This window comes from Molossus molossus, unplaced genomic scaffold (genome assembly GCF_014108415.1).
Source record: "Molossus molossus isolate mMolMol1 unplaced genomic scaffold, mMolMol1.p scaffold_m16_p_19, whole genome shotgun sequence".
In the NCBI taxonomy this organism is placed as follows: Eukaryota; Metazoa; Chordata; class Mammalia; order Chiroptera; family Molossidae; genus Molossus; species Molossus molossus.
In genome coordinates, this window is record NW_023425354.1 from 39,681,430 (window position 1) to 39,702,785 (window position 21,356).

The 21,356-nt window shown below is 48.3% G+C and overlaps 1 protein-coding gene across 4 annotated transcripts in view; it reads right to left on the reverse strand.

Annotated features, from left to right (window-relative positions):
* MYO18A (myosin XVIIIA) overlaps positions 1–6,065 on the reverse strand; it is an 86,410-nt gene extending 80,345 nt beyond the window's left edge. For 2 of the 4 annotated variants that reach the window (XM_036267880.1, XM_036267878.1), the window contains exon 1: positions 4,994–6,065. In XM_036267880.1, the coding sequence (XP_036123773.1) occupies positions 4,994–5,992 (999 nt within the window). In that variant the 5' untranslated portion in view covers positions 5,993–6,065. The remainder of the gene's footprint in view (positions 1–4,993) is intronic. The other 2 variants (XM_036267882.1, XM_036267879.1) reach the window with 1 other exon arrangement.
* Between the last annotated feature and the right edge of the window lie 15,291 nt (positions 6,066–21,356).

The window sequence follows — 21,356 nt, forward strand, 5'->3', positions numbered from 1 at the left end:
ATAATGTACAGAATAAAAAAACAAGTCTCCCTTTATCCTCATTCTCAGAGAATACTGGAGTGAGTGAGTCGAGTGCACATCCTTCTTTGATATCATCTTCTCAAATTCTGGGAGGACAGAATAAGGCCCATTTATAGAGATTAAGGGTCACATCCTCTAAGAGGCCACTCCTATTTGCCAGCCCTCCTCCCTAGTGGACCGGCCATTTCCTCCTTCCCACCCCACTGTTGACCTGTACAGACTTCCATGATAGCTGTTATGGTGCTTGGCTGCCTTTCTTTACTTATGTCTATGCTTCCTTGAGGAAAGATTCTGCTTTATTTACTTAATCCCCCAGTGCCTGGTCCTTAAAAACTCTTCATTAAATATTCAAGGAGCCCTGGCCAGTTTGGCTCAGCGGTTAGAGCGTCCGCCTGCGGTCCGGAGAGGCCCGGGTTTGGTTCCCGCTAAGGACATGTACCTCGGTTGCAGTTTGTCCCCGGCCCTGGTTGGTTGTGCGGGTGGCAGCCACTCGATGTGTCCCTTTCACATCGATGTTTCCCTCTCTCTCTGTTCCTCTCTCTCCCTCCCACTCTATCTGTACAAAAAATGGAAAAATGTCCTCGGGTGAGGATAAAAACAAACAAACAAACATTAAATATTCAAGGAATGAGTAAATTGAGGCTCAGAAAAGTTTGGTAACTTTAGTAAAACTCAAACAGGTCTTTCTGGTTCCAAAGTCCATGTTCTTTCCACTATAACATGCACTTTCCTAGTTTCTCCTGAATGTGGAGGTGGTTTAGATGGATAGGATGACCTCTTAAGAAACCTCACAGCCCTATAACTGTTGTGGAAAAACCACAAGGTCCAATGGAAGAAGAAACTCTATCACATATCTCTGGCCAATGCCTGACAGTTCCACAGAGCTCAGGAAACTAGACTTGACAGGGAAGGAGCAGTAGGCCTTTCTTTAAGCCCCTTCCTCTCCCCTCCTATCACAATTTCACAAGCTCAGGAAGCAGTGCTTTCTGGGTAGGGCTCCCATGCAGGCCAGCTCTTCTGGCTCTTGGCAGCAGAAGAACCAGAGTTGGCCAGAGGTTAGCCAGGTGGGCTTTTCTGAGCTCAGCAGAAACATCCTACATTCGCAGACAATCCACTTGGCCCCCATAATGGGCCTCCTGAGGATACAAACAGAAGGGACCAGCGCTCTCTCTTCCAAACCGTGGTCCCCACCTGGCGTCTACCCCTTCTCAATAGGCATTGACTTTCCTACCCAGACTCACGGAACTGGAGAGAGGAATTTTGATCCAACTGGGGTTTTCAGATCCTCATCTTTACCAACACCTCCCTTAATCTCACCAGACTCAGGGAACTCTTTGCCTTTAGAAAATTTAAGAATAACTGTTCTAAAAACAGATGCCCCCAAAACACTTTCCCTGAGGAACCACAGAAAGAACTTATTCAGCATATTCCCCCAAACCTCAAAGTCACACCTGCCCCCTCCTCTCCTCCTTCCCTCACACTAGTAGGTCACCAAGACTCTAGAGCCTACCTCAGTTGCTTACGTCTGGTATCTCTCTCCATCTCCAATGCTTCTACCTGAGAGCTCCATTCATTCTACTAGAATTATTATAATAGCTCCTTCACTATTCTCCCCACATCTACCCTTGCTACACTCAAAAGCATTCTCCATGAACAGCCAGAGAGATTTTCCAAGATCTGTCCCTATCACTCCCTGATTAAACTGCTACATTGCCCTTAGGTTCACATTTACATTCCCTAGCATAACTCTTAAGGGCCTTTGTGACCTGGCCCCTGCTTACTTCTCTTGCTGCTTCTCTCAATACTGTCCCTATACACTGTCCCCCAGCCTTATTCCCCAAATGTGTCATTCTCTCTCCAACTTGTATGGAATACAGTCTTTTCCTTCCTCCTGCCTCCCCTCTATGTCAGCTCTCTTTGACTTATTCCCAAGACTATCCTTGAAGTCCCTCTTCTGTGCTCCCTAGTACCCTGCACTGGCCCATCATTGAGTTTCTCAAATGGCAATGCCATTGTCTGCTACTAAATCATCTCTCCCACTAGACCAGTGGTTCTCAACCTTCCTAATGCTGCGACCCTTTAATACAGTTCCTCATGTTGTGGTGACCCCCAACCGTAAAATTATTTTCGTTGCTACTTCATAACTGTAATTTTGCTACTGTTATGTCTTAGGCGACCCCTGTGAAAGGGTCGTTCGATCCCCAAAGGGGTCGCGACCCACATTTTGAGAACTGCTGCACTAGACTATGAGTGCCTCGGGGCTGGGATTATTTGCTTTTCACTGCGGGGTCCCAGGACCTACCACACAGTAAATGCTCAACAAATGTTTGTTCAGTAGACAGGTGAGAGGAAGACTAGGTGGCAGAAGAAGGACTGTTTCTCTCAGGCCTGCTGAGTGATTTCTACCAGGTCCAAAGTCTATCCTACTACTGTGGCTCACCCTGCTCCCAGTGGAGCCTTGTCTAGCAGCTACGGAGACATATGAACAAGGTGTGAGCCAAGCATTCTGGACACGCACCATGTGAGAAGGAAACCCAAGGGCCTGTCTCTCCCTGGGGCCTTCTGAACAGGCCATGGACAGGAGCCATGGGGCCTGGCCCCTATCTGTGTGCAGAAGGAGAACAGATGGCTAGCCAGCTCCCTCAGGCTCCCGGGGGACAGGCAACGTGTGGACACAGCTGATGGATGGCCTGACGGGCAGGGTGGCCGCCAGAGCTGTTCCTGTGGGGCTAAAGTTGTCAGGGTACCCCGCCCGGGAGTATGGAGGAGGTGGGAAGACTCTTTTCTTGGCATGGAACTGGGATTAGAACTACTGCCAAGAAACGGAGCAGAAGGAGGAGTGGGAGGAAGAGGAGACAGAGGACAAGAGCCTCGGCCGAGGCTGCAGCACTCCCTCGCCAGCTCTGGGGTCTGTCTCAGGAAGCCGGGATGTGGGGCTCATTCTGCTCCTCCCCTTTGTGGCATGAGTCCCCACCACCTGCCCAGGTAAGAAAACATATGGGGCTTCTTTCAGCCCTATGCTTCTTGTTGTCCTGTCAGCTGTAGGAGACCCATGAGGATGGGGCTTTCTATTGACTCGTCTGCTGGATCCCCCAGGTGGGGGAAGTCCTCTGGGAACCAGCTGGGCTTGCCCCACGGGCTAGGACAAGCCAGCATTTCTGGGATACCAGCTGCAAGGTGGGATCCACCAGGGCTTCCACAGCTAAACCATCCACTTCCCCAGGGATCCAGTGGCAGCAGCTAGTTGGGAAGGAGAGTGGCTGGGAAATATGAGATGCCAGGATGATCCCTGTGCTATAAAGAGAAAAACTAAACAGCATCTGTGATGCCAGGCCCTCAGCCCCACAGAGGCCTGTGCTGTGGTTCAGCGGGGAGCTGGCAACAATCCCCTGGGGGATTCATTCTTTAAGAGAAAGGAAATTCCATCTGTTGAAGGCAATGTTGGCCTGGGAGAAAGCAGACAGACGTGGCAACACCGTATGGTCTTTGGTTCTGAGATAAAGACCACTCCCTCTAAACTGTGGTTCCCTGAGTTCAGTCTAGCCTGGTGGCTAACAGAGTAGGTGCTCAATGTATTTCTGGAATAAATGTGTGCAGGTCCTTCCCTGGATTCTATGACAGGCTCCCTCCCACTCACTACCCCTCCCTGGCTAGCAAAGCTGCCTGACCCCACCAGCCCCAGGGTAAAGGAACCCAACTCCAGTGCTTCCTGCTGGAGTCTGACCCCACCGCTCCCAGGCCCTCCAGGCCCGATATGCTGCTAGGCTGAGCAGCCACTTCCCCTCTCTGGGAGAAAGCTAGGACCGGGACTCTGCCTGTTTCCTTAGCATTTCCTCCCACTTCTGACTTGGACACATCTGGCTGGTCACTTAGTGCTGAAAGGTCCTGGCCAGCCTGTGTACTGGTCAGGCGTTAGGGACCTGGACAGTCCTAAAAGCCACAGCAGGGAGAGAGGGATGACCAGAGGCCAACTTGTCCTTCAGGTGTTGTCTCCAAGCACAACATTCCGGCCACCCTATCAAAAGACACCAGGGTTTAGAGATCTTCATCCCACTAGAGACCATCTTTTCAGAAGTTAAATTGGGTTGGTCCTTGGTAAATAAACAGATATCTGCTAAATCTGATGGATATCTTTAACCTAAATTTCTTCTGGGCCTATGTTACCCTTTCCACTGTGGTTTTGTGTGGGCAGGATAACAGCTGGGGTCTCAGGGATAATTAGGTCATACTAGCTCTGTAGGTTTAATCCCTGTTACTTCCCCATGGCCATGCATTTTCTTCTTCCAGGGAAGATGATAAAACTCTTGCAGCACAGTGATCTTCTTAAATCAGATCCCTGCAGTCACTCCCCTGCTTCAAACTCTACAATGATCCCATTTCACTGGGATAAAATGGAAACTCCTACCATGATTTACAAGGTCCTTTATGATTTAGTCCTTGCTTATCTCTGCTTTCTTACCTGATATTCAACTCCTCACTCACTGAGGGGCAAGGAGGCCTGAGGTCATCTTCCCAGGAGCTACCAAAGCAGCTGTATATCCCAGATGTTTCATGACAGCCCTGATTTGAAATAATTTGTCTTTTCTTTTTTTCCACCGCCAATATCTAAATAACATGGAAATCCTATATTTTAGTCCAGAATATAGGACTGTCTGTCTCTTATATCTGGAAGTGGCACATGTTAGCCTCCATGCCTCAATCAGGCTCAGGAAATATGGTGCCCAAACCCCTAACTCACCTTTGTATCATGAAGCTTGTACCACCGTGTACAGTCCCCACCTGAGGTCCCTTCTCCCCACAAGCCAGGTAAATGTCCCTGGAGCCCAAGGAGTAGCCCAGCTTCATCATTCACACACTGGCTAGACTCTGACTACACATCTTGGGTACCCTAATCATCCACCTAAGTACAATCACAGGAGACACCAGCAATCCCAGCCTCTGCTCATCCCCTGCTGCCCAGGGAAACACTCACATCGGCTGGCTCCCTGCGGGGTCCGTCGCCACTCCGCAGCCAGCTCCGGCTGAGCTCACTGAGCTCCGGGATGGGTTGCACCTTGAGCCGCACACTGTCCCCGGACTGCCGGATCATCTCCACAATCTCATCCCTAGACTTGCTCTCCACGTTGTGCCCATTAATCTCCACCAGACGATCGCCCGGCACCAGCCCCAGGGCCAGGTCCTTGGTGCCTGCACCAGGCTCAGCAAAGTGAACCACCCTCCGATAGACCTGGCCCTCGGGGCCCCGATCCAGCATGGTCGTGCGACGCAGGGAGAAGCCGAAGTCTCCAGTGGGCCGTCGTTGCAGCTCCAGCTGCCGGAGGGCAGGGGGTGGTGGGGGCGCCACGGGGGGCAAGCGCAGGTCAGCCGGAAACCTTTTAGTCACCAGCTCAGGGACTCGGGACCGGGGCCCTGGTCGAGGGAGGCTTGGGCCAGGATGCTGTACAAGCTGTCCCTCTAGAGTCCTCACCTCCACCTGCGGAGATGGGGCAGCAGAGTGCTCCGAGGGGGTGGAGGTCTCGGAGGCACTCTCGTCCCGGCTCCGCTGGGAGAAGGAGAAGCGCTTGACAATCATCTGCGAGTTCTGTTTGGCCAGGGAGCCGAACTTGGCCGCCCGCTGCAGCACAGAGCCCCGGAAGCTACCTTCCTCACCCTTGAGGTCATCGCTGGAGCTGGCTGTGCTGAGGTGGCCCGAGTCCAGGATGACGCTGCCCCTGTTGCTGTCGGAGTCAATGTCCGTCAGGTGCAGGTCGGAGCCGCTGGCCACCTTGATGGGGATGGGGTTGGAGATTTCCAGGCGCATCTTGGATTCACGCTTGGAGGAGCGGTTCAGGTTGAAGAAGCCACGTCTCAGGCTCATCTCTTCCAGGCTCCTCAGCTCTGCCGCTGACATCCTCTCCTTCTTCTCCTTTTTCTCCTTCTTCTCCTTCCGCCCCCCATCTTTGTCCTTGTCTTTCTTCATTAGGTTAAACATGATGGGGTGCTATTTGAGGGGTGGTACCCCAAGAGGATTATGAGTGCTTAACACAGGGCCCTTGTATTCCACCTTGCTGCTGTAGACAGAAACAAGGAGAAAGAGAAAGGTTACTGGAGTAGAGCCTCTTCCCCGCTCTCCAGCCTGACGTGGCCAGCTACTGAGCACAGCGAGCCCTCACAGAGTTCTCCGCCAGGTTCTCTGCTGGACACAATACTGTCTCAGTTAAGCTAAGCCTCATAACACTGCTATGCGCTCTAGACAAGGTTGTAAAAACCCAAACTCCAAAGTCTCTCATTTCCTGTGATCCCTGAGAGACCCAGGCTTGGGTGTGCATGGAGGTGGCATTTGGGAGATCTGACCTCCTGGCAGATCAAGCCAATTTGGGACTTGACTTAGGATTCAAACACAGGTGGGGGAGCGGGCAGGACTCTGTGCACCATCACCTCCCCACAGCCAATGTCCCTTAAGGCAACAGACATCATGTGCTAGTGGGCTCTTTCATAAGCCTGTTATCCCTAGAACAGCAGCCTTAGCCACTGCCTGACAGAGGACCTCAAAGAACCAACACTTATTTAATGACTACCATTTGTCAGGCATAATGCCGGGCACTTTACACACACTACCTCATTTGAACTTCACAGCATCCCTGCAAGTAAGTATCATTATCTCTACACATGAGAAAATTAAGTATATGTTAGTTGTCAAATAGCTAATAAGTGGCAATGTCAGGACTCAATGGCAAACATTGTTTTCTTCTAGGTCCTGGGCACCCAAACTGAAGAGGGGAGGGAAGTGAGGGGAAGTTCTACACTGAACAGAGGACAGACAGCTGTGCAGTGGGGGTAGAGGTGGGGTCTACTGGATAAACAGGATCCTGAAAAACTCACATCCTTTTCCCCAGACCAACACCTAAATATAGTCTCAGGAAGAAACTGTGGCAGCGTGTGAGAAGACCTCAGTTCCAGGGCACATGTGCCTCTGGCCACAACCTATCCCCAACCCTATGTACACCTGACTGGGACAGGAGTGAGAAAAACCTGATGCAGGTGGAGTTGAGAGAGCCTTTCTTGTCCTAACCAGCAGGAAACATGAAGCAGAGCTATACCACCTAATTAGAAATTAAGTGTAATTTTTTCTCTTTCTTCATGAAGACCTTCCCCCTGAATTCTAGACACAAAATTTATAAGTTTACTCTATCCAACAATGACCTACTGCAAGGGCCTAGAGAGGCCTTTCCTTTCCATGTATCCCACCCCCACAACCAAGCAGGGCCCTCCAGGCTCCCCATTCTACCAAGAGGAACCCCCACCCCAGGTACAATGCCTAGGAAGGCATCACAGCCAGGAACTCCCAAGGGCCCCAGTACACTGCCTAATTGTTTCCCCTTTGCCCAGCATCCTCACCCAAGTGGTTCCTGAGATCAATGTATCCTCTCTAGAGCAGCAGTATCCAAAAGAAATATAATTCAAGTCATGCACATACACAATTTTACATTTTCTAGTAGCCACATTTAAAAAGATAAAAAAAAAAAAAAAAAAAAACCAGGTGAAACTAACTTCAATGATATTCACTGTTATCTTAATATGTATTCTATATAAAAAATATTGAGATATCTTATATTCTCTTTTCCATACCAAGTCTTCGAAATTCAGTATATAGTTTACATTTAGAGTACATCTCAATTCAGACTAACCACATTTCAAGTATTCAGCAGCCCCATGAGGCTAGAGGCTATAGGATTGGACAATACAATTCTAGAGAAATCTTTAGTTGTAGAACACGTTGAAAGGGGTGGGAAGTCTGGACTAGTTCACTAGCTCCCTGTAGACCTAGCAGGTATCCCTTTCCTCCTCTCACCTCAGTTTCTACCTGGCAAAACAAAGTTTCCTCTGAACTTTTTGGTCCTAAATGCTCCATGCACAGTACCTGGGAGTAAGAAGACAAGAAATCTAGGGCCCAAGAGGCACAAAGCCAGGGGCAACTTTGGCCAGCTAGGTCTGGATTGATTTGGGGTAGGGGAGTGCCTGACAGCAGACATTTTCTATTTAGGTCTATACTTTGACCTGGGGAGTCTCTAACTCCTCCTGAACCATTGATGGGGCTGTGTGGCATAGACCTACCACATGCTAGGACATAAGATCTTTAGCTGGTCGCTGCCCACCTTAGTCCACCTCCCATCATTACTTGCACTGACTTAAAGGGCTTGTTTGGAAGATGGCTCCAGGGAAATGAATACAGAAACCACCTTGGGGATTTGGAGGGGACAAATGATTATCTCAGCCTCAGCCCAACCACAAAGAACACAAATGCCTTCAATACGGTCCCACCAAGACACCTGCTGGTCTCCAATTCTCACTCTGCAATCCTTACACAATCCTGGCTCTTTGCTGGGGGGTAGATATTTGAGCAGTATAAACAGAAAATAGGCCCAGAATTCCAGAATCTTTGAGCTTGAAACATCCCTGGGAAGTAATTTCTTATAAATCCCTGTCTTGGCAAAAGCTTGCCCCTCATGTCATTGTGACAGGCAGGAAAACAGTCACAGAAGCAGCACAGGGGATAGTGCTGGCCGGAAATGTTAGGAGATCTGGTATCTAGGCCTGGATCTGCCAACAAACCGCCAAGGGACCTTGAGACTGTCACTTTGCTCAGGGTTGAACTAGATGATCTAGGTCTCTTCTAGCTCTAAAATTCCAAATATTTAAGTCTCTGTGGACACAGGTTAATTATTATCTTTCTGTCAATGTCACCCCTCTCATCCCAACCCTGGGGCCTTTGGAGACTGGGTCCATTTCAGCCCTTCCTTCATCACCCCTTTGTTGCCACTGTTATCTGCACAACTCACAAGGTACCCCTTCCCCACTGTCATCCCTACAACGGCCAGGCCTGGCTGTGGCCTGAGTTCTCTCCTGTGCCACATGTCTGGAGCTACCTGTAATCTCCCTCTTCAGGGTCAGACCTGTAATGCAGCTGTAGTTGCTTGCTGCTCCTATGTCCCTCAGCACCCAATTAACTAGACCTGGGCTCAGTCACCTTTTTGTAGACACTGGACTTTCCAACATCTCCTGTCCTCATGTCCAAAGTCTCCAGCAATGACATCACCACCTCCCCACTTTCCATTCCAGGCTGCAGTATCTACCCATATCCCCTTCATCTCTTACTCTCTTCAGTGAAGAAAACCTTAGTTTTTCTGACCTCCTTCTCTGCCTGTATCTCCTCACCCTACTCTAGGAGGCCTTCCTAATTTTAAGTGAATAAAAAGTATGCATGCAGCCCGGCCGGTGTGGCTCAATGGTGAGCATCGACCCATGTACCAAGAGGTCGCCGGTTCGATTCCCGGTCAGGGCACATGCCCAGGTTGTGGGCCAGATCCCCAATGGGGGGCATGCAGGAGGCGGCCAGTCGATGTTCTCTCTCATCAATGTTTCTATCTCTCTCTCCCTCTCCTTTCCTCTCTCTCTCAAAATCAATAAATAAAAAATTAAAAAGTATGCATGCAAATTAGGGTATGTATGTAAAGTAGGGTATGTACCTAAATCATCTTGACCCTATTATCTTCAACCTCAAAGCAGAGTACAATCAACTCAGTCAATTCAGCTGCTTTATTGCTATAAGATAGAAGGCATTTTAAAGGCAAGGACTATTCAATTCAAATATGCACCTATCAGTTCATCAAAGGAGAAACATTTTATATATTCATATAATGGACTAGTACTCAGCAATGAAAAGGAAGCAACTACTGATACACACAACAGGGATGAATCTCAAAAACATGTCGAGTGATAGTAAAAGAAGGCTTTGACAAAAGAGTACTTACTGGTACGGTACTATTTTAAAAAATATATATTTTTATTGATGTTTAAAGAGAGGGAGAGACAGAGAAACATCTATGTGAATTGGCTGCCTTCTGTATGCCCCCTACTGGGGATTGAGCTTGCAACCTGGGCATGTCCCCTGACCAGTAATCAAACTGGCAACCTTTCGGTGTATGGGACAACACCCAACCAACTGAGCCACACTGACCAGGGCTATATGGTATTATTTATATAAAGTTCTAGTATAGGCAAAACTAACCTAAGGTGAAAAACAATGAGAATAGTAGTTACCTCTGGGAGGTAGGGGTGTGAATGGAGGTGGGGATTGCCTGAGAAAGGGCATGAGGAGACTGTCCAGAGTGATGCTCATGTTATGTATCTTGAAGGGTTTTGGACTAACAGGTGTATACATTTGTTTTGTTTTTTTTATCCTCATCCGAGGACATGTTTTTCCATTTTTTGTACAGACAGAGTGGGAGGGAGAGAGAGAGAGAAACATCGACGTGAAAGGGACACATCGAGTGGCTGCCACCCGCACAACCAACCAGGGCCGGGGACAAACTGCAACCGAGGTACGTGCCCTTAGCGGGAACCGAACCCGGGTCTCTCAGGACCGCAGGCAGACGCTCCAACCGCTGAGCCAAACCGGCCAGGGCTATACATTTGTTAACAGTCATCAAATAGTGCATATAGATTTGTGCATCTCATTGTGTGAAATAGTCACTCAAAAGGAAAAAGAACTGTAAACAAGTACTGAACTCTAGTTAATGATATGCATGCTAATTATATCATTTGGGCCAAGTATACTGATGCATTAAAAATGTAAGATAGCTTGATGAATGGATCAAGGGGTAAATATGTGATAAAGCAAGGACAGTAAATTGTTAATTGTAGAATCTAGGAGGTGGGGGCTGTTCACTATAAAATTATTTAATTCTTCTAAATGTTTGCAGAGCTTTATGATAAAATATTGGAGGGAAATATGTATGTATCAAGCGTCTATTAAATCCAAGGGTTATAAGAAAAATAAAACTAATGAAAGAGCTTAGTTTTCAGATGTCAGGTAACACACCTGGGAGCAAATTCAAGTTAATAGCTATGAAATCTTGGGCAAGTCACTTAAGGCCTCTGTGCCTCCATTTTCCCATTTGTAAAATAGAGATAATAATAGTACCTACCACATAAGGCATAGGAATTAAATGAAATATGTATAGAAGCCCTTCATGTGATGCCTAGCCCAGAGTAAGCCCTCAAGAATGGTAACCAATAGAAGCCAGATACAGTCTCACCATCTAAATGGAATGGTAGAGAGGATAATAAAGTACACAAATAACTATCAGTATAAATGTGATTAAAATAAGTCTAGACTGCCCAGCCAGTGGTTGAGTGTCAACCCATGCACCAATAGGTTGCCAGTTTGATTCCTGGTCAGGGCATATGCCCAGATTGTGGGCCTGATTTCTAGTGCGGGGCATGCAGGAGGAGGCCAATCGATGTTCTCTTTCATTGATGTTTCTACCCCCCCCCTCTCTAAAAATCAATAAAGTTTTTTAAATAAAATAAAATACGTCTAGACATAAAATCTCAATGCTGGACAGGACCTTTGTATATAGAAAGTAAAGCCCAATGAAGTGCAGGCAATGCAATGAGCACATAGCCAATCTAGATTACACTGGCTCAAGCCCAGAGGTCCCGAACAGGTACTGCCAGGGATAAGGACAGGTAATTCACAGATGCAGAAATAAGGATGGCCAACAAGCAGGAACAGGAATGTCACTTCAGTAATATTCAGACATGTGAAATAAAAGAGGTATACCATTATTCACTTAGCAGTTTAATAAAAACTAAGATTAATAATATCAATCCATTAGAAGATGGGAAACAGGGCATTTCATATCTGCTGGTGGGAGTATAAATTGGTATAAGGAGGTAAGTTGGTGGTACCTATGAAAATATTTAAATGTACATATTCTTTGGGTAATTCCTCTTATAGGACATCTATAGATAGATTCACGCAATAAACATGGTTAATCTTTGCAGCATTATTTATAATAGCAAAATTCTGTCAATATAAATGACCGTCACTGGAGGAATAGCTAAATTATAGAACTGGGCAGTTATTAAAAAGAATGAGGTAGCCTGACTGGTATGGCTCAGTGGTTGAGCATTGACCCATGCACCAAGAGGATGCAGGTTCGATTCCTGGTCAGGGCACATGCCCAGGTTGTGGGCCAGATCCCCAGTGGGGGCATGCAGGAGGCAGCCAATGTGTCTCACATCGATGTTTCCATCTCTCCCTCTTCCTTCCTCTCACTCTAAAAATAAAATAAAAAAATTATTTTAAAGAATGAGGTAGATTTGTGTATGCTGACCTAGAAAGATTTTATACTGTATTATTAAATTAAAAAAGCAAGTAGCCAGATAGTATATATTTTTTTACTAAAAAATTTAAAACTATGTATATGTATGCATATATATATAAAACTTACATTATATATAATATTTGCATATGCATAGAAAAATGTATACTCTGTGAAAGAAAGGGATTTTAGAAGAATCAAAGCAGACTTTGTTATGTGTATTGTTTTAATATTTTACAGTAAGAATATTTAGCTGGTAGGTGTGTGTATGGGTGTGTAGGTGTGCATTTAAACCTAGGGCTTTAGATAGTGGGCTTGTATATAATTTTTCTTCTATTTTCGTGCATATTTTTTATTTACTACAGAAAAAAAATATTTAAAATTATTTATATAAAATTATATTTAGCTGTCCTGGCTGGTATGGCTCAGCAGTAAGAGCATTGCCCGTGGACCAAAGTGTCCCGGGTTTGATTCCGGCCAAGGGCACGTACCTCAGTTGCGATTTGTCCCCGGCTCTGGTTGGGGTTGTGAGGATGGCAACCAATCGATGTCTCTCTCTCTCTCTCTCTCTCTTCCTCCCTCTCTTCTTCCAGCTCTCTCTGAAGATTAATGTAAAAATATCTTTGGGTGAGGATTAAAAAAATAAATTAAAAAATTATATTTAGGTAACATAATATCTTAAGCTATAAATATTGCATATATGTATATGACAAGTTTTTGAAATATAAGCTGGAAAGATCCATTACAAAACTTCATCAGTGGTTTACCATGGAATAGTGGCAAAGAAGGCTAACACTCACTCTCTACCTAGTATACTTCCTGCAGATTAAACCTTTTTCCAGCATGTTACTTTTGTAAAGATATTTTTTTTATCCTCACCCAAAAATATTCTTCCATTGACTTTCAGATAGAGTGGAAGGGAGGGAAGAAGAGAGAGAAACATTGATGTGAAAGAGACACATCAATTGGCTGCCCCTGCACAGGGTCGGGTATCATACCTGCAAACCAGGTACTTGTCTTTGACCAGAATGGAACTCTCTGACGGAAACTCTAATCCCTGAGCCAAACCAGCCAGGGCAAGATTTTTTTTTAATAAAGAAAAAGAAAAAAAAAGGTTTGACAAAGCAATAAGCAATCCATTTAGCATTAAAGCTGTAAACAAGGTTTGCAATGGTGAGTTTAAGGATTGTCCTCTCACGCCTTGAAAAAATTTCAGGACTTGGTTAAAATAGATCTCACTGTTGTCGTGTGGCTTTAAGTGGGGACAGATTTAAATGGGTCACCCAGCAGCTGGCAAAGCAGAAACCCCAGGAAATGGAAACTATAACGTTAGAATCCCAAGATGAGGGCGCCCAGACTTGGCTGCTGTGTGTGGATACTTAAAAGGGTCAGTCCTCCCCATCCCACCCCAGACCACACTCATAAATAAATACAAAGGAAATGCTTTCCCAAGAGAGCTGGCCTCTTTCGCTTGGCCTCTGACCTCCCTGAGTGGCCATTTCCTACAGCCCCGAGGCCTTTATCTCCGGCGCTGGCCCACCGAGGACTGCAAAAGCTGCCCAGTGGGGTTCTCAGGGCACCTGGCCCGGCCCGGTGGCCTAGTAGGAGCAGAGCAGGGTGTCGCCTGCCCCTGCGGCTGCCGAGCTTCTCCTGGCGGGTTCTGCTGAGCTCCTCGGAGCACCGTGACTCACTGCCAGGTCACATGGAGCTTACTGGCTCCAGGTGTGCTCCCTCACTCAGACTGCACGCTTCTCACATGACATCAGCCAGCCGGCTAGCCAGCCGGCTATCCAGCCGGCTTGCCTGCCGGCTCCCTGCTCCCTTCCTTGCTTTCCTCCGCCGCGCCGGGCACCAGCAGCCCCCAGCACTTCCAGGCTGCAAGGCCCGGGGCAGCCACAGCCTGGAGGCACCTCCCACCATGACATGGATACTGTCTCCTCTGGAACGCGGCGATCCCGCAGGCCCCCATCCCGCAGGCCCCGGGAGAAACCTAGCAGGAGAGGTGCCAGCTGCTCCGCCAGGTCCTGCGCTGCTCTTTCAGGTGCAACTCCTCCGTCTCCAGGGGAGTCTGCGGCAGCTCGCTGGGAGCTGAATTCAGTTAACACAACTATCCGCACCCCACCTTCTGTGTGACCTTGAGCAAGTCCTGTCCCCTCTATGGGCCTCAGCTATTTCAGCTATAAAATGTCCATGGGCCTGAGAGTTCAGACTTGGCTCCAAGCCCTTGCCTTTGCTGGAGAGGTATTCTGCTCAACCACAGACTGCAGGTTCTAATCCTGGTCTGCCTCTGACTTGCTGTGTGACCTTGAGCCCTTCATCCAACATCTCTGAATAGCAGAGAATAATAAAAATAATCCCTTGTAAGTGACGATAAAAGTACTTGGCAGAGAGAAAGGGCCTTGGGCCCTGTAAAATCATCAGTCCACAACTTAAACTGCTGCCTGACTCTAAGCTATTTGAAATGTCAAAGGAATGCGGATAATTTATAAGCCATACAATTCCTATCTCCAGAGAAAGGACGGGAGAGTAAGGGGGGAGGGGCTTTCCAGGTCTGCTCTCCACCCTCCCAATCCAGCTCCTACCACTGCACCACCCTACCCTCTAATTCAGTCCACCTCAGAAAATGGTGATGGGGGGTGAGGTGCAGTGAGCAGATCTTAAAGCACCCCAGGGCCTGACTCAAAGCAGAACTTAAAAGCTCCATCAAGCCCCCAACCCAAGTCCTGCGGGAACCTGTTAATCATCGCACAAAGTGGACTGGATCCTCTTCTCCCCTCAAACCTTTCTACTACCTCAGCGTTACCCACCACGCCCAGGAAAGTCCTGGGACAAGGACTGGGGCCCAAGGCCATCAACAGACCCTGCTCACATGGACGCTCTGGTTCCAGTCTGTGGTGTCCGCTCAAGGTGAAGGAGATCTGGCTGGGGACAGACCTTTGGTTTGAAGAAGCAAGAACAGCACTGCTGCCTTGGAGACCTGTGACACACCAAGTTGGGATCAAGCCTTCCTTAGTTCCAACAACTCCCTACTCCACCCTAGGAGGGTGGATTCTCCCTTTCACACAAGCCCCAGCTCTGCCCCACCCAGTCTGCCTTCAGGTACCTGTCTCTGGAGACCCTGAAGTTTCAGGCCCAACTTCAGAAGACACATGAACCCCTCAATGAGCAGTTTCAAGCTGGGCCAGTGAAGGGAGCCCCAGGCAACAGGCTGGCTGCTCAGACTGCCAGAGAGTGAAGTTGAGGTACCGGGCAGGAGTCAGGAAGGGCACAATCAGAGTAAGGGCATCTGAGGAGAGCCTGGGGCATGGGAGGAAGCCCTTAGGCACACACCCTGGCACCTGAGTCAGGCTGGGAAAGAGTAAACAAACTAGATGATCAGAGCTGCCAGGCACCAGGTCATCAACTGTTCAAAGTTCAAAGCTCCCAAAGGAAGTGACCACCAGCATGTTATCCCTCCCATCCCCACCTGCAGCCCTTCTCAGTCCCCTAAACCCCCAACACAATAGCTTACCCTACTGTCTTCCTGGAATTGAGGCCCCAACTCCAATGTCCCCAACCCCAAATGGCCAAGCACACCTCCACCCAAGGCTATATATAACCAGTCATGTCCAGCCAACGGGAGGATGTTTCCTGGAAAGATCTCATAAGAGGGGAAGCTGGGGAGGTGGCAGGCCATTGACAAAGAGCCAGTAAGATCTGTCAGGAAGCTAGAGACCTCAGGAGAGTAACTTTCAATATCCCCATATAGAAAATAGCCCTTGGACGAAAAGGGTGGGGAAGAGTTAGGCAAGGTCGGGCCCATTGCCATGACAGCAGGATACCTACTTGCCCCAAAAAAGGGCTCCAGACCTGATAAGCACACAGAAAGGCAGTTTGAACCTCTAGAGTCAATGTCTTGCTAAGGTAATCTTGTTCTTAATTGCCTGGACATGTTTCCTCCCTTCCAGCAGGGCCCAATGCATACACACTTCACATTCAGGGGGATTTACAAGGCCTCCTCAACCACAGACATGCCAGGCACTCAAAAGATAAAATGAATCCACACAAACCAGCCCAAGTCATTGGCAAGGTGAATGGGGGAGGGAATCCAATGCTATAATTTGGGGGACCATCTGAGGGCAGGAAGGCCCTAGGAAGGAGAGCTCCTCCCAGGAAGCATCATTCCAGGCCTTCCTACACAAACACAAACCATGAGGACACTGTCAAACACGTGCCAAACAAGGCAAAAAGAGCACCGCTAAAAAACTGAATGCCTTCCTCTACCTCCACCCCCAGCTCATTCTGGCTGGCAGCCTTTCCAACTAATCAGCAGGACACATGTGCCTTGCAACAGGGTGACACCCCCACCCCCAACTCCCACAACAAAGCCCCAATGTGTGGTGTGTCCCTGTAGGCCTTATCTCAGCCAGGAACATGACCCACTCCTCACCAGGCTTGGTACCAAGCAGCAACCCCAACAAGGGGTTGGGGGTGGGAGACAGCTAACCTTACTACCTCCCCTTCCCACTGTCGAAACAACTGGCATGACAGGTTAGCAGGGCGGGGCGTCAGGGCAGTGTCTCCCAGAGGCCTGGGGCAGGCTGTCCGACCTTCCCACACACACCCCACCCCTTTTCAGGGAAAGGTGAGGTGAGCAGTCAGTCACGGAGGACAGCCAGCACTCCTAATCTCCAAAGCCTACCATTCACCCACCCCCCCCATCTTCTGTCCCAAGGGGAGGGGGCCTGGGGAAGCGGGGTCTCCATTGTTTAGCCAGCTGTCTAGCAGCTGCTCCTTTGAGAGCAGCCCGCTGTTGGCCTGGCAGTGAAAGGGTGAAGGCCGCTGGGAGGGATAAAGGGCTCGGTGGAGGTGCTCGCCTTCCCGGCTGCCTTCCAGAGCCTTGGTGGGTCGGTCTGTCTCGGGGACCTGGGCCTGGCCACGAGAAGCCCCCTACCCCCGAGGCTGCAGCCTTCACCCCGCAGCTTAGGGCCACCGGGGCTCCCTCGAGCCCCAAATCCCCCCAAACTGAAGGCCACCCTGCCCTGCCTCCCCGCGCCCCCCGAGCTTGCAAAAGGGGCTCGCCCTCCCCGCCCCTCCCGGTCGGCCCCCACTCTCGGGCGCCAAGCTCCGCTGGCGCGGCCAGAGACCAGAGACCGGAGCCGGGAGTCCGGGCCGCTGCTTCCAGGGGACACGGGGGGAGCAGGAGCCGGCGGGCCCCGCCGCCCGCCCGCCTTCCCGGCCCGAGCCCGCCGCGCCGCCCCGCCGGCCCACCCAGCGCCTGCCCCCGCCGCTCCACACTCACCGGCCGCCGGAGCCCGCCCGGCAGGCAGCAGAAGCGGAGACGCGGCATCCAGCGGCCCCGGCCCGGTCCGGGCTGGAGCGCAGCGCGGCGCAACCCAGCGCCGCCCCCCGCGGCCGCGCGAGCCGAGCCGAGCCGAGAGGGAGCTCCCTGCTGGCGACTCCGGGGATAAATGCCCGGCCTTCCGGGCAGCGCCTGGGCGCGCCTCCAGAGCGGGCCATGCGAGCACCCGGCACTGCCCTGGGAGACCTAGGTTCGTGTCTGAGAGGTCCTGCCTGCACTGGGCACTAGAGGCTGTTGGGCATCCCCAGGGCAGGCACCGGGGCCATACTGAATGTACAGAACAGGTTCTGTCCAAGGTGGGCACCTGGACTCTGCTGGCTGTGTCCAAGAGGGTGCTGCCCAGGGTAATGCTGTTCAGAGGAAGCAACAGAGTCTTACTGGCCACATCTTCCCAGGGTGGCTCTGCAGAGGCAAACAGGGCACTTCTGGATGGTGCCCTATGACTCAGTCCAAAGCAGGCACTGCCTGCCATGTCCAAGGTGGGACTGGCAGAATGTACTCCCCAACGTGGACACAGGCTTCTGGTGGCTTGATCTGAGAGAGCCCTGCCTGAGGGGTGTACCAGGGCCCAGGGGACACAGCCATAAGTGGCATTCACTCCTTAAAGTAGTCCAACAATGCCAAGATTAACACCTTTCAGAAGCTCTTTGGAATGAGGTCTGCCCCTGGGTCTCCCATGGTCTACAGATATCAAGTGAGCTGATCTACCCAGCGCCAAGGAATTTTAGACTTCCTGGGAAAGGCCAGAGGCATTTAGAGACCAGGCCTCCAATGTAGGTGTTTTCTCTTGAGTTTGGAGACAGAAGAGAGAAGAGAAGAGGAGATGAAGGCAATTCTACAGGTAGTATCCATATTAGAGTGGGGTACCCCAGAATATGGAAGGAACTAAATAGACTAATCCAAGAAAAAGGGTGTAGCAGACAGCCCAACCAGGAACTTCTCCAGGCAGGGGTGGTCCAACCTGGCAGGTTGGAGGGAGGGGGCTCAGGAGCAAAGAACTGAGTAAGAGCTGAGAGATCTTAAGGAATAGACCACACCCAGGATATGCACTGTAGATAAAGGAATAGCATGCAACCAAACTTAATTCAACGAACATTTACTGAGAGCCTGCTAAGTGCCAAGTGCAGCATCAGGCACTCTAGGGGGCACAGAGAAATAAGACATGGCGCCTCTCTCCAGGGAGTTCACATGGAAGTTGGGAGAGGTGGTGGAAAGAAAGCCTCTTTGAGGACATGACATTTGAGTGGAACCTTGAAGGCTAGTTGGACAATGACTATCATTACAGCTTCCTGAGTACCTACTATGTGCTAGACACTATTCCTCACGACAAACCTGAGGGAGACATTATTACTATAGCTAGGAACTGAGTGCATGGACTCTGGAACCATGAGTTCAATGGTTGCCAGTTCAATTCCCAGCTCTGTTAAGTACTAGTTTTATTACCCTGGATGATTTAGAACACCTCTCTGTGCCTCAGTTTCTTTATCTGAAAAAATGGGGGTAATAACAGTGCCTGCCTCAAAGCTTGTTTTGAAAATTAAATGAGTTTAGTCTTTTCAACAAATGGTGCTAGAAAAACAGGCAAAAATATAATCTAGATACAGACCTTACACTCTTCACAAAAATTAAAATGGATCATAGACCTAAATGTAAAACACAAAACTAAAACTGCTAGAAGATAACATAGAAATAAATCTAAATGACCTTGGGTATAACAATTTTTTGTTTGTTTGTTTGTTTTTGGTATGTGCCCCTAGTGGGAACTGAACTTGGGTCTCTCTGGTCCGCAGGCCGACACTCCAAACACTGAGCCAAACTGGCCAGGGCTATGATGATTTTTTTACATACAATACCAAAGGCATGATTCATGAAAGAAAGAATTGATAAGCAGGACTTCATTAAAATGAAAAATTTCTCTGCAAAAGACAATATCAAGAGAATGAGAAGACAAGCCACAGACTGGGGGGAAATATTTGCAAAAGATACATCTGATAAAAAGGACTCTTATCCAAAATATACAAAGAACTCTTAAAACCCAACAATAAGAAAACAAGCAATCTGATTTTAAAATGCCCTAAAAACGGGAACACACACTTCACCAGAGAAGAGATACAGATGGCAAGGAAGCATTTGAAAAGAAGCTTTACATCATATGTCATAAAGGATTACAAATTAAAACACAGTGAGATACCACTACACACCAATTAGAATGGCCAAAATCCAGAACACTGGCTACACTAAGTGCTGGTGGAAATGTGGACCAACAGGAACTCTCATTCATTGTAGGTGGGAATGCAAAATGGTACAGCCACTTTGAAGACAGTTTGGTGGTTTCTTACAAAACTAAATATACTCTTATCATACAATTCAGCAGTTGTACTCCTCATTATTTATCCAAATGAATTGAAAATTTATATCTACACAAAAACCTGCACACAGGTGTTTCATAACAGCTTTATTCATAATTGCCAAAACTTATAAGCAACCAAGATGTCCTTCAGTAGCTGAATGGATAAACTATGATACATCCAGACAATGGAATCTTATCAGCTCTGAAAAGAAATGCACTAGCAAGCCATGAAAAGACATGGAGGAACATCAAATACATATTACTAAGTGAAAGAAGTCAATTTGGAAAGACCATATCACTCCAACTCTATGACATTCTGGAAAAGCAAAACTAGGGAGAACATAAAATGATCAGTGGTTGTCAGGGGTTGAGGGAAGAAGAGATGAATAGGCACAGAGGATTTTTAGGGCAGTGAAACTACTCTCTATGATACTACAATGTTGTTATACATTTGTCCAAACCCATAGAATATACAACATCAAGAGTGAACTCTATAGACTTTGTATATTTGGGGACTCTGTATTTTCAGTTCAATTTTGCTTTTAAACCTATAATTGCTTTAAAAATAGTTTATTTTTTAAAAACTAAATGAGTTAGGCCCTGGCTGGTTTGGCTCAGTGGTTAAAGTGTCAGCCCACACACCAAAGGATCATGGGTTCGATTCCTGGTCCAGGGCATGTACCTGGATTGCAGGTTTGATCCCCAGGCTCAGTCAGGGTCATGTGGGAGGTAGCTAATTGATGTGTCTCTCTCACATTGATGTTTCTCTCTTTCTCACTCTCTCTCCCTCCCTTCCTGCCTTCTACTCTATCTAAAAAATCAATGGAAAAATATCTCGCATGAGAATTAACAATAGTAACAACAAATTAAATGAGTTAGCCCTGGCCAGGGTGGCTCAGCTGGTTGAGCTTCCTCCTCTGCACCAAGAGGTGGCCGGTTTGATTCCTAATCAGGGCACATGCCTGGGTTTCGGGCTTGATCCCCATTGTGAGGCAGGGAGGAGGCAGCCAATTAATGTTTTACTCTCACATCAAAGTTTTATTCACTCTCACATCAATGTTTCACTCTCACATCAATGTGTCACTCTTCACATCAATGTTTCACTCTCACGTCAATGTTTCTCTCCCTCTCCCTTCCTCTCTGTTTAAAAATCAATAAAATATTTTTTAAATTAAATGAGTTAATGTATAAATGGAACAGTGCTCAGCACAGAGTAATTCTGTAACTGTTAGCTTTATTATATCTTTCCTTACTCACAGCAATGGAAACTGAAGCACAGACAGGTTCCTGACTTGCACACAGCCTATGAGTGGCCAAGTCAGGATTCAGACTGAGGTCCTCAAGGCTCCAAAGCCCATGTTCTTTTCTCTACATCAAGGCAGTGAAGGAATAGGCATGGTAACATGTTTTACTTATGTGTGTCCACATCTAGGGCACTCTGGGGTAGCACACAGTGTGCCTAGGAGCACCTCTAGCCTGAACCAGCAATCAGTTT